The sequence below is a fragment of the Choloepus didactylus genome, chromosome 3, assembly GCF_015220235.1.
Source record: "Choloepus didactylus isolate mChoDid1 chromosome 3, mChoDid1.pri, whole genome shotgun sequence".
NCBI lineage: Eukaryota > Metazoa > Chordata > Mammalia > Pilosa > Megalonychidae > Choloepus > Choloepus didactylus.
The window spans coordinates 71,686,721-71,701,032 of NC_051309.1; the positions used below are offsets into that span (position 1 = coordinate 71,686,721).

A 14,312-nucleotide genomic window follows, 5' to 3' on the forward strand; every position below is an offset into this window, starting at 1 on the left:
TAAAATAAAACAAGATGATGGAGTACAGTGACTAAAGGCTAGTTAGGTAAGGCTCTTTTGAGTATGTGGGATCAGTTTTGAGAAGATTGGAATGACAAGTTTCCAGGCAAATTTCCCAAGGCCTTAGAAGAGATGTGCTACAATTCAGGATGTGATAGGAAGAGTGGTGGCGGGAGAGGTTGGAGAGGTAGGCAGGACCAGGTGTTTTAGTGCCTTACAGGTCATGATAAATTGCTTAGATTTTATTCTAACTAATATGAAAATCTACTGGATGATTTTAATTGGGAAAATGGCATAGTCTTATTTACATATTTAAAATACCAAATTGGCTTTTTTAAGGGAATAGATTGTTGGAGGGCAAGAGCAGATAAGGTCAAGGCTCTGAGAAGACGATTGCATTGTCCTGTGAGATGTGATCAAGTGTGTGTCACTTCTAGCTCATGTGCTTGGGCAACTCGTAGACCATAGCACATGTTGGGATCAGAACATTCATCTAGTAACATAGCCTTTGTTTTATTCTTACGGGAAAAAGAAGCCATGATGTATTTACCTACTTGCCTAGTATTACATTTCTGCCTGGTATTCTCTGTTCTTCTCTTTGTAGGAAACTGTCTCACACAAAATTCTATTAATAGTAGTATTAAAGTTCCTTAACTAATTGAACTCACATCATCCATCAGAGATTGGCAAAGAGGCAAATTCTTCCCTTATAGATATTTGTTTCTCAACTATTTTTTTTCTTAATAGGTAGCTTTAGCCCAAGAAAGAAGTATTTAAATATATCAATGGCATTTAAATCCAATTTGACAGATTTTAATTATGCTGTATTTATTATTTCAATTTTCAAGGCAATTTAAAATTTTGTTTCCCTATACCACTTTGATGTGCAAAAAGACACTAATGAGAAAAGTTAAATAAAAGATTGCTTTGTGACCACAATTGTTCATATAGCATAAATATATTGACATTTTGGTTTATATATCAGTCTTTTGTGAGTTTTATTGGTACACAATTGTTCCCTCAACTTAATGCTTAGGTTAACTTAAGATCAATCAAGTTTTGGGGATTTGGAAATAAAAAGGCCAGATGTGGAAACATATTCACTTATCTGGGAATGATCATTCTAGAACTTTCAAGCAATAACAACCTGATACTCTTTATTACAGCTTGTGTTTATTACCTTTGTAGGTGACAAAACCTGAAAGAGATACCTTACATGAAAGATGTTAAGTCAAGATTAAGAATAAACTTTCTAAACTTTTAACCTCTGCCCATATCAACAAAATGACATTTAATGGTGATAAATATAGAATAGTCATTTAGATCCCAAAATAAAGTGTAAAAATTTAAAGTGGTGATACCTGGTCTGGAAGCCATTCCTATAAAAAAGATCTGGGAATTTTATTGTTGGTTATCTTAAGAATAACCAATCCTGGAATGAGTTTTCCTAAAGTTCTAACCCAATATTAAGCCACAATAATGAAATTTTTAGGTTCAGAGCTGTTCAAGAATCCACCCAATGCAGCTAGTCAAAGTTTAAGTATAAAGTTTAAGATTTATTAGAGGAAGAAAGCAGGTGGGAGCCAGCAGAAAAGAAGAAAAAAGATAATGGCTCCCTCTCTCTATCTGACAGCAGCATTTTTTTAACGAAAAAAGGAACCCATGTTGGGTAGGATGTCTGCTGTGATGTTCTGTGCCTGGATTGGGTAAGTGCCTATCTAGATTTGGACTGATTGGTTGGTAGAATTCTGAGACAATATTCTTTTTAGAAAAGCAGCTGCATTATCTAGCTAGGGAGAGGAGGTCTTTTTGGTTGTTCATCTTAAGGGTATATCTGACATTGCCTTACCCGCCTTTGAGGCACCACTGTGGCTGAACAGCCTTGAACAGCCTTGAACAGCCTTCATTCTTCACTTTATGGGGCACCTGTTTTCTGCGAGACAAGCTGCAGGGGCCCCTGGGTTAGAAACTCCTTCTACATGTTAGACTCTTTTTTCTGGGGTCTGACAGAAATATCAATTTCAGTGAAGTATAGATCACAAAAGTTATCTAGTCCCCTCACTAATCCAACGCTTGAAAGATAGGATTTGGCGCAGGAGGAGAACCTGTGCCAGTGTTCAACTCCACCATCTCTTAACATTGTGATGTTGGGTGAGTTACTTAACTTTTCTTAAATACCCTAGTGTAATAGGACTTACCATGCAGGGTGAAAATAAGAATTATATAAAACAAATTTTAAGCACCTAACCAAATGTTTCTAACAACTGGAGCCCAATAAGAAGTGACAGTTGTTATTATAAGAACTCTGTCGAATAATCTGGAGCCGGCAGTGTTGGAACAGTCCAGTTGGGCCTTGCTCTGAAGCTGCACTTTCGCTCCAGTCTTTCAGGAAACCCAGCTTTGCTCACGGCAGTACCGGCATCCCGGACGCATGTGAGTCTGCCATGGCGGATCCAGCCCCAAATGGCCCGCAGGGGGCGGGCGCAGTGAATTTACGATGGCCAATCAACTGGATACTGCAGTGTGGCTTTCTGACTTGTTCACAGTTTACTGCTCTGGTTTGTTTGTTCTGCCTCTGCTTGGGTTGCATGAAGCAGCAAGCTTTTACCAATGTGCTTTGCTGGCAAATGCTCTTACCAGCGCTTTGAGTCTGCCCCAAAGATTACCGCACTTTCAGTTAATCAAAGCTGCCACTACCTGTTGTATTCTCTTATCTTTGTCAGCTCCTACCCAGTCACAATGAGTATTTTCCCAGTCCTGTTATTTTCATTGTTTCATGCCACCACATATACTAAAAAGGTCCTTGATGCAAAGGGTTCAAATAGTTTGCCTCTGCTGAGATCTATCTTGAATAAATTAAGTGTTAATCAACAGAATATTCTGAAATTCGTTGCTTATAATGAAATATTCTTGATGCCTGCTACAGTTTGTATGCTTTTTAGTGGTCAAGGAAGTTTATTCCAGCCTTTTATAAACTATAGATTTCTTACTCTTCAATATTCCTCTCAGAGAAACCCATATTGCCGGACTTTGTTTAATGAACTGAGGATTGTTGTTGAACACATAGTAATGAAACCTGCTTGTCCACCGTTTGTGAGAAGACTTTGTCTCCAGAGCATTGCCTTTATAAGCAGACTGGCACCAAGAGTTGGATAATTTAATGTTCAGTTTATATATTATTAGCAGCTGGTACTTCTGCTGGAGATTTGTAAATTCCTGGTGTTACGCTGACCTCAATCCATTTTAAATGATTTACTAAATGCATCTCAATAGAGAAATAATCATTTTCCTGGCATGTTAAATCAAGCCTTTTAAAAAGTTTCCAAGAAAATTTTATTGTGATGTGTAGCTAACGGTTAAAGGAGTTTATATCTTGTGATAAATGTACCAAATTTTTTTTAGATGTTATCATGAAGTACATTTTTTTTTTCCTCTTGTAAAATAGCTCTTAAATTTCTTTTAATCTAATTGGTAGGCTGAGTTTATATCTGGCATGGGTTCATTATGGTAATATTAATATATGTGATTTCAGTGTCTTTTGAGACAATATTCTTTTGCCATTCATAATTTGGGTTGATTTTAACAGAACTTTCTTCTGTATTTAATTTCAAATTGTTATTATATTAGATTGACTTTGTGCTGCTTTAATAGGACAGATATCATTGGATGTACCATTATAAGAGGAATTCTATATTTATGTTATTCTATGACCTTCCAAACTTTATTTCCACAAATATTTATGGCTTTTAATATATATTAAAAAAAAGGGCTCAATTGTAAGCTTGTTAAACAACTGGTAAATATATGGGGTCACCTGACCATTTTACATCAGAAAGCAGTAGTTTCACGGCTGTACTTTCAAAGACTCATTGGGTAATGATTCTGAAATAGGAAAACCTTTTACAAATGTGGACATGTAGGTTATTAGTATTGTCATAGTTTGTAGAATTATCTAGTTCAGATTCTTGACTGCTAATTTTCTCAGTTTCTTAGGCTTGAATTTTCATAGACAAATGCTGTAGTTCAGACACTTTTTGAAAGGAATGTAACTGAAGATTGAGTATAAGTCCATGTGACTATCCTTGGTATCTATTCTGAAATAATAATGAAGATTATCCTATAGATTACATATTTATCCATCAAATCTGATTTAAAAGGTTAAATGGAAAGGTTTATAGGTAAAGTAATTGATTGGGAGTAGGGTCAGGGGAGGAGCTGTGGGAAAATAGTGTGCATTTCAGTTTTGTAATGCACAGATAAATTTGGAGGAATTGGATGTATTATGTAGCTGTGATTTGGGTTGTATAAAATGTTAAATCCTGTTTATTCAGCTTCCATGAACTCCTTTATAAAATTCATTCTAAACTTTATTACTGTTGCATGATTGGAAATGTTTAAAACATTACAAAATTGTAGTACAGAATAACTAATGGTTTTTGTAACCAATTTTCTTCTGTCTGCATGTGATTTGGATTTATCAAATACATTCATTAGTACCTTATCAATAACGTCAGCCTCCTGATCTAGACAAGGGTGATTTTTTTTGAGAAAATTACAAAAAATTCTACTTTATAGTTCTTAGTTGCTGGAACTAAACTGTAGCCAGCTATTTTTGTATTTTTGTGGTATTTATCCACTAAGTTGGAGAAGCAGTCTCATAATATGCAGTTAATTTTGTGTGCACTCACATGTGTCTGTGTCTGTGTGTCTGTGTGTGTGGCTAGCCTCATTATCACTATGTAATCTGATGGTTTAAAAACTAAAATTTTTAGAGTAATAAAGTGACTGTAAATTAAAAAAAAAAAAAAAGAACATTGTCAAGTGATTATTGCCTGTGCTTAAACCCTTCTGCCTTTTTCTGCCTTAGAGTGCCTTTCTTCATCTTGGAGTCCCTGTCATCTTTGTGCAGGTCTGACTGTGGGCAAGCTCTTCCCAGGATTCAGTGTAAAGCTGATTCCCGAATTCTCTTTCAGGTGAAAGTACGTCAGTTATATGAATACCACTACCATCTCTGCCAGAGCTTTCCTGGGTTAAACATATTTTAGTCTAAGGACAATGTTTCTCAAACTTTATGTGCAAACAAATAACCTGGGATATGTTAAAATACAACTCCTGATCCCCGTAGGTCTGAGTTAGGGCTTGAGATTTTAGCACTTCTAACAAGCTCCCCAGTGATGTGACTGCTGCTGGTCTGTGAATCACGCTTTGAGTGACAATGTCCTAGGGATATACCATCTCCTTTCTTTACCGTCCAACACTTGCTACTCTAAGAGCATTTCATTTCGTCAAGCTGCCATTAAGTGTGTTGCCTAGAACAGAATGCATTATCTTGGGTAGGATCTGAGCAACACAGAGTCTAATATCTCATTTATTCTGGGCTCTGCATTTCTTTTAACACAATTTAAATCACATTGCAGCTTTAAATGCAATTGACTAACAGTGAGCTCATTTTCAACAAAAATTTCTAAGTAGTTTTCCCCTATTAAAAACACATTTCCCGTTTCTGTCCCAAAATATGTAAATTTTTGACCCAAGTTATTGCCTCTCATTTATATTTGTTTGTTATTATTTTTAAAATAGTCATGTTTGGGAGTATTGTACAGAGTACTAACACTGAGTGAGTCTTCATCAAATGTTTGTTGAATTAATAAAAACAAGTGAAAGAGAAATCTCTGGGGTCATACTGGCATTTAAGGAAAACATACTCGGTTTTCCAGACCTTGGAAGCTTTATGGAGGAAGCAGTGCCATGAGTCAAGAAGGTTAACCTTGGGTAGTTTTTGAATATATATCTCAGCATAGGAGGAATTTCAAAATAAGAAATATAAAGTTGTTCAGGAGAACTGGGATTGAATGGATTGAGGAAGGTCTTCTGTAATTGTGGGTTATAAAAGAAAGGAAGTAGTATGGAGTGACCTGGTGAAACACTGTGATGATAAAATTTTAGGAAATGTACCTGAATATAACAAGGTAAGGCACATAGAAGGTGGTGTGGGCAGTCATGTTCATTCTACATAAAAGGAGCATGATGGAGGTAGTGATGGGGGTTGAGATTGAGAGAGGAGTTTTTTTCCTCAATAATTTTATGAAATGATTAAATTAGCTGTTGTAATAGCAGAGAACAAAGCAGAAGTTATGGTCAGGTAGAATTTGGGGAATTTGTTGAGAGGCATAATTGAATTTTTCTTGCTTAGGAAAGAATGCATGTGAAGCTTTGTATCACTTTGGGTTATATTCAGTTAACATGTAGGAGTGAAGACCGAGTTTTGAAAATAAAGGTATGCCCTTTCTAATGACATCAAGATAAATTTTATTTCAGCAGTTCTCCATCAACACAGTTACCAACTTCCTGCACCTTTTGAAGATTTCAGTTTCACTTTGCAATTAATTTACATATTATTTATGATCAGCATGAGACTGTCCTAGGTGTTTGGTAGTAACAGATGCTAGTTTTAAGTGAAGAGGATTGTTTAAGATGGTATTAATTTTATGTTGTGAGTCAATGTTTTCTATTAAGGTGACTTGTGTTTCCTTATACAATTTCTTTATCCAGAACTCTGAGGACTTGATTGAGGAATACTAGGATCCTAGTATACTAGGATAATGACTACTACCCTTTCTACTTCACCCCAATCAAACTCTCCAATTAAGTGTACTAGTATATCATTATTTTAGAAAAGAACCTGAAAACAAATTTTCTTATTTTACCCCAGTAATATTTGGGGGCATTGAATATTACTCAGAACATGATAAAATCAGTGGGGTCTCACTTAAGATCAATTACTTACTTCTTAAAACAGTGTGCTGCAGTAATGAGCCACATATTACTAATCAAGGTGGCCCCACACTGATGAATGCCATTACGCTGAAGTGAGGCCTGCCAAGGCCAGGCAGACTTGGCTGCAAGGTCTCCAGACATTATTCTGTTGACTATCAGTGGAACAACTCTTTTACCACATCCTGAAAGAAATGAGATCACTGAGTTAGAAGAAATGCGTCCCTGAACTTTATTTGATACAGAGAACCTAAGAGAGTACTGTAGCGCCATAATATTTGTATCTATCATTATATAAACATGTGCTATGTCAATATGCATTGTCTGTATTTCCTGAAGTGTTGATTTTTTGTTCACTCCCTACATTTACAGATGTGCATATATGGTTGCTTACTGAAGCTATGTGTGCCAGTTTGGATGTATTATGTCCCCCAAAACGCCATGTTCTTTGATGCAGTCTTGTGCAGACAGATGTATTAGTGTTGATTAGGTTGGAATTCTTTGAGTGTTTCCATGGAGATGTGACTCAGTCAGCTCTGGGCAAGACCTCTGATTGGATAATTTCCATGGAGTTGTTATCCCACCCATTCAGGGTGAGTCTTAATTGAATCACTAGAGTCTTATAAAAGTGTTCACAGACAGAAGGAGGTGCTGCAGCCAAGAAAGACACTTTGAAGAATGCACAGGAGCTGAGAGGGGAGCTGGAACACAATCTGGGAGGAAGCAGACGCCAGCCATGTGCCTTCCAAGCTAACAGAGGTTTGCCGGATGCCACTGGCCTTCCTTCAGTGAAGGTATACTTGTGATGATGCCATTTTCATGGCTTTCACACTGTAATTTTGTAACCAAAAAATGCCCTTTATAAAAGCCAATCCACTTCTGGTATTTTGCACTAGCAAACCGGGACACTATGTTAAGCTACAAAGTGTGGGCATGTCACCAGGTGTCAAATCAGTCCTAAGGACTTGCAGTGGCATTATCTAAATGTCTTAGGAGTTATGATTAAGATTGTTTTAAGTAATCCAGCAGTGCTACCTTGACATGAAGTGCTCACCAGAACAGCTCCCCTAGGCCAGACCAGTAATTGACCATTTGTTGGAAAACCCTACCCCATATATTTTTCTGAGTGAATAGTTCCTAAGGTGGGCATAGATGAGTATATCATGACCAGTTTCTCACTTTTCAGGATGGAGGGGTCCATATTTCCATATAACCTTCATATTCACTATTGTTGGCAATAAACATTTACTCTATTATGTACACCAGGTCAGAGATGACTATGACAGTTCCTACTAAGAATTAAGCCTATTTAGAGCATGGTGTTAATAAGGAAAATATGGTAGGTTCTTATTCTTGTCCCAACTAATTATGTATCTAAACAGAAAATTCATTTTTCTAGTATTGAGTATACTCCAACCATGGTCAGCCATTTTAGAAATCTTTATCCTTCTGCCATTACTCCAGTTGAAACTTCCATTTTCTCACATCTGGATACTGCAACTGCTTCCCAATTCATCTCTCTGTCTCCAATCTTGGCCATTTCCAATCCATTCTCCACAATACAACCTGAGTTGTCTTTTCAAATGTGCAAAATCCTTCAGTAATACCTCATTTTCCTCCAAATAAGCTTGAAATGTTTTAGCATGGTTCTGGTCAGTGATTACTATTAATCACATCCTTTCCCTACAAAGCTACCCCTTATTCTATGTTCCAGCCATACTTACATTTGTTCATTTACAAGAAATAGCCATGTTTCCGCTTGCCTGGAGACATTTTTACACACTACTCTCCCTGTCCAGAGCACTGACCCTACCTACCACTTGACTCTCACCCTTTCCTTCATCCTTTCTCAGAGATTGCTTGAAGACCTCCCAAGACCAGGTCAGCTGCCTCTGATTGACTTTCATAGCATTGTGCCCTTTCTCTGTCATTGTCATAGCATGTATTGCACTATTTTAACATTCCCTGATTTGTTTATCTGTCTCCACCTGTCTCTGAACCCTAACTTGTTTTAGGGCAGGAATCATCATGTCTTAGTCACAATTGTATCACCAGCTCCTGGCACTTGGTAGCTATTAAAAAATATTTTTTGGAGGATTGAATGCATGAATAAAGATGTTTACTCTGTATGTTTGTAAGACACAGAGACATGAACAACTTTGTTCAAATTCATCCCCACTTATGTAAAAATTTTTCAAAATGCAAACTGAGTGAGTAGAGCAGCTCTCAACCATGGAGATGAGTATATTAAGCAAACGAACAGGTTGGTCAGAGATAATGGGTTCTATCCTACTCCCCATTTATCACTTTCACATTATTTTATTTCTCAGCAGAGAGCACATTTCATAGCATTTGGGTAATGTTAGAAAAGCTAGTCCATTTAATTCCAAACCAGAAATGCTTAATTTCTTCAAATTGCCCTAAAATTTCCACCATGTAAATGGTTTGTCTTGAACATGACCAAAGGATCACTCTCAGAATTAGAATGAGTATTGAATATTAGTGATCAAAGACATCTTTACAAATGTTGCCCAATTGTTATCCTCTCTGAAAGAAAATGTGGGACATAGATGGGAAATCTTGAGCTAATATTTGAAGATGTTGTCCCTTCTGATGTGGAAATTGAGCTTATTTATCTAAGCCCACTAGACTACATGCTTGGAAAGTTAGCTTCCCTGTTGATGAGCTCATTATGAAAAACAAAACAGAACAAAGAATGATGGTTTGATGTTCTCCTGGTTAGTCTCAATGACTGGGAATTATCAGAGGATACTGACTATATGTGGATTCTAGATGGTTGACCCCATAGATCAGTCAGGAGAATGGTATCTTATATGATAGCAAATATTTAGAAGTTTTGTAAAGACTTAATGGCAACCTCTAATTAGGTGGGTAATAATTCAAGCAGTAGTTATTAAGGCACCAATAGTGGATGATTAAAACCCACAAATAAATGCATTAGTACATAGCAGTGGTTTTGTAGTGGTGTATGATAAAGGCTCTTTGAATTCTATTTCAGGATATGGGGGAAGTGGAGAAAGAGGGAGCAAGTAGATGGGTCTCCAGGCTTCAAACCCAGCTTCAACCAGAGTGGGTCTGCTTTTATCTCTTGTTTATTTAGGATTTCACATAAGACTGTATTTGGTCAAAGGGCTCTAGAAATGAAAACAGTTTGAAAACCCCACATAAAGTAAATTTAGAACATTTCAAAAACACAGTTCCTAAATTACCAAAATGCATTTTCTGAAGGGTAAACTTGTGTATTCTTACCCAACATCTGTTGAGTACTGGTAAAGGATAAACATTGCATAGAATCTAAGATTAAATACTCTGTCAATTTCTAATAATGTTAGGAATCCGACATAGGAAATAAAAACTTAAATTGGTGAAAAGTTGCCTGAAACTGATGATTTTCAAGTTTAAAATGGCTTACTCAGCAGAATGAGGACAGAACAAACATATCTATCAGTGCTATGTTTATCAGACTCATATTCCCTGCATCTTATTTCCCTTTGTGCAAAATAAGAAATTTTCTTTCTACTCATCTTCTATGAATCCCTCTTGGGAAACTCATCATGATGAACTCTTCAAAGTGGGGACTTGTGAAAACTTCCAAATCATATATACCCTTAAAAGCATCCCCAAGTTGTCATATGGTAAAGAATCAATTGCTCAGAATAGCTTCTCAGTGCTTACTCAATGGAAGGAACTCAATTTTCTATGAAATGTAGTTTAAGGTAGTAAAGTCTTGTTTCAATTTTTTTAAACTCAGTTGATTTGTCCCTATTAATAATGCATTTAAATGAAAACTAGCATAATATTAGAATTCTCTAGTTAAAACTTAAATTTAGTTTGAGCAAGATGTAAGCCATTCGCTGTTAGGAATGATACCAGGGTAAACATAATTGATTTGTGTAATTGGAGTTGTAAACTTAGGGAAAATGATCACATCTGGAAGTAAACTACCCATACACAAGTAACTAGCTGATGAAGATTTCTAACCTTGTTCAAATATTTTAACTTTTCAAGTCTAGGAGTGAAAAGAAGTATTAACATCTTAGTCTTGAAAGTGATCCCTTTACTTCTGAGTTGAGAGTAATCCAGTTAGCATTTAGGACTCTATGATACAAGCATCATAATGGGAACTGGAGCACACATCAAATGACTTGTTGATGGTAAACTTCTCTACAACAGCTATGGCATTTGCAATGCAGAGAAGTTGATTTTATTTTTGTTTTGAGATGTTATATCATGTGAAGGGCCCACGCCACACAGTTATTTGTTAAAGCAAAAGCAGATCCTTGACCAAAAAAAAAAAAATAATCTGGCTGAACTGTGGGCTTCAAGATTGTTTCTAGACTTGGCCTGGAATATCTGCAGTTTTTCATTCACTGGAATTCCCTAAGTTACGTGTACCTGGAGAGTAATGTTTTTGCCTGTATGAATTGCCTTGAGGACTCTCCTGAGTTTTCCACTAAGTGGGCTCTTTCTGAGTGCTAATAAACACCGTTCTTTTCACATTTGGAAATTCTAAACCTTCCAAGATTCTTGTTCTTTTTAGTACCAGTCAATCACTCAACTTAAAGTTTCAGGTTTCCAAAGCATATGCACAATTTAATAGCTTTCTAAATAGTGACAGTATCTATGTTCTGTGTTATGTGTTCTATTTGCTTGTATAGCCTCATTATATTTCTATGACTGAAGGAAGAGCAAACATTGCCATTGCAGTATTACAGATAAGAAAAGGGAGGCCCAGGCATGAACCAATTACTTGGGTGGTCCTGCAGTGGAGTTAGAATTGGTCAGATGATTCTGAAATCTGGTTCCCCATTAGCATATCCTGCCTTCTAATCTAGCAAAGTCTTTAAAGTAAACTGAAGTTTATAAGCCAAGTCTGTAAGGAACACGAAGTTCAGGCTGCCTATGACCATTTCATGCTTCATTTCTGGTTTCAGATACTTCAAGCTTTTAAATTAACTGGCTATTGGAAACTATAGAGAATGCATCATGTAAGTTATCAGAATGGCCACTATTTCACAACCTTGGTTAATTTGCTTTCCCTCCTAACCAAGAAGGTGGATTAAACTTTTGACAGGTTCTTCCCTCTTGGGTTGGGAGAGGTCCTCAGCTTTATTTCCTGAGTAGCTGACTCTCTGTCACATCAGCAAACTCCTGCCCATCCCATTCCTTGTGATTTTCACTTCCTGATCAGGTTTCCTCTTGAATTGCTTGTCAGACCCTTACAAGGGCAGGGCATACTGTTTCATATCTGATATGAAACACTGACTCTGGTTTTATTCTCGGAATTTTCTTAAATTAGGTGTGCATAGGAATTTGTAGGGGGAATCTGCATTTATCTGTTGGAGGTGATGCTTGTGGAGGGAGCTTAGTGTACAAGTGTAAACGGGTTTCCTCCTGGCTGGACTCCACGGAGCTTTTAACAAGAGTGATGAATTTCCAAGCAATGAACGTCACAGAAAGAACATCATAGAATTTTCAAAATGTGTTTGATCACTGAATACCTTTTTCATGGAGCCTCTCAATAAATTAATGTTCCAGGAACACATTTGGGAAATTAATATTAAAATGGCTTTGAGGAAGGTCCGGGTTTGAATCTTAGATCTTCTTATTTTTTAGATCCTTTAAGTTTATAATCCCACTCTCACACGCCTACTTTACAGAGATATAGAAAATAAATTAGATACTGCATATAAAGGGCATAGAGAAGGGGCTTGATAAAGGTCCTTTATGAAAAGTGATAATGACAGTGAAGAAAAAAGAGAAAAGTGGAACAACATGTAAATGTTTCCAGTGTGTGTGTGTGTGTGTGTGTGTGTGTATACACTTGCTAGTTTAGTGACTTTTAAACATTATTTATAAGATGCCTTTAGTGGCTCCAAAATTGTTATATCACCCAAATGTCCATGGGAAAAATTTCATAACATCACTATATACAGAAACTACTGATATTTTTTTTTAGAAGGCAACAAATGAGTTTGTGTTTGAGGAAGGTCCCACCCAGAAATGCAGTTGTTGCTAAACCCCTGGTGTTTTCACCTGCTTAGTCACAAAGGCAATGACTGGGTCAGATAAACCCTCTGTTAGTGGTAAAGGTTCACCTTTATTTTGGAACACCATTAATTTTCTGCAGGAAAAATCACTTGGCTAACCTCAGACATGCTTTCATCACAGAATTAAAAACCTTGAAATATCAGTTTATTAATTTGCAATTTTTTCCAGCTGAATTTCCATTCTATTTGCAGTCTAGATATTTCTGGAATGGAAATAATAGCAAGTAAATTTAAGATTAGATACAAAATGGGCTTCATACCACATAGGAAGATACCTACTTACCATTATGTTGAACTGACAAGGCAGGTGTTGGCAGGGCTCTTGTGTTCCTTATCCTCTGATGTAAGATGCTCTGGATGCTTTTCTCTCTTCCTGCTCTTTGCTCAGCAGAGGGAAATTGGAACACCATAACGACATCTGTTTTCATACCACCTTCCTCTGGACTATGAAGCACAAGAGAAAGATACATATTCAAAAAATATATCTGGTTCCATCCTACCTTCATCTGAACCTACCTGAACCTTAACCTGACTTGTGTCTTGATTGCTGAGAGCATCAAAGGCTAATTTCACATCAACACTTTTTACATGTTACCCTCTGACCCAAGTTCATTTCTTTATGTGTTCTATTTTCCAGCTTTCATTATGTTTTGAGTACATTTTCCCCATTAATTTGAAGGCTTGTTAGTGCAGTTGGGTAAGACACAAGCATCAAAAAAAATCATGATTGAAATCATATTCTGAGGGTTTGAAGGAACTTGATCTCTTAGGCCAATCACCCACCTATTTGAATCCTTCTTGAGATCACTAGTAAAGGTGTAAACCACAAAAATGTAAAGGTGTAAACAACTTGGAGTAAGTCAGCCAATAATGCCTCTTGGTGAGATAAATGATTATGATTTCCCCCAAATGAATTCATGTCTGAATGTATCATTTTTCTTTAGGAGGATGAGTCATACAGGATCATGCATTTGTGCCTATTACATTTATGTTCTGCTATTTGATTTTCAAAATAATGCGATTTTCTGCAACTGACAACAGTCTTCCTTCACCACAACCAAAAGAAAATTTATTATTTCAGTTTGGGCATGCCTGTCAATAGGGCTTCATTATAGCTAAAATTTATGTTACTATTTGTAGCCAATTTTGACATAACTATTCAAAGAATCCAACTTGGTACAGGCGGGTGATATGCAGCTGAGTTTTTTTGAGGCTGCAGGTTCTAGTCGGTTCCAGGTCTTACAATGAGCTGATGTGGATTTGAATCCTGGTTCTGACATTTGAGAAAATTGTCACTTGGGAAACTGAATCGCTTACCCTACCCTGAGTCTTATCTTTTTCAATTACAAAATCATGGTCAGCACTATATCTGGAGACTTGTAGAGATAATATTTATGAAAAACCCAATGTAAGAGTCTAGCACAGGGAATCACACAAAATATGAGAGCTTCCTATCTCATTTGCCCT

The 14,312-nt window shown here is 36.7% G+C and overlaps 1 protein-coding gene across 1 annotated transcript in view; it reads right to left on the minus strand.

Moving 5' to 3' along the window:
- TMPRSS11A (transmembrane serine protease 11A) overlaps positions 1-14,312 on the minus strand; it is a 48,339-nt gene that overhangs the window by 11,577 nt on the left and 22,450 nt on the right. Inside the window, 3 exon segments of the mRNA XM_037831431.1 lie at positions 6,788-6,959; positions 9,429-9,467; positions 13,129-13,289. Of these exon segments, the coding sequence (XP_037687359.1) occupies positions 6,788-6,959; positions 9,429-9,467; positions 13,129-13,289 (372 nt within the window).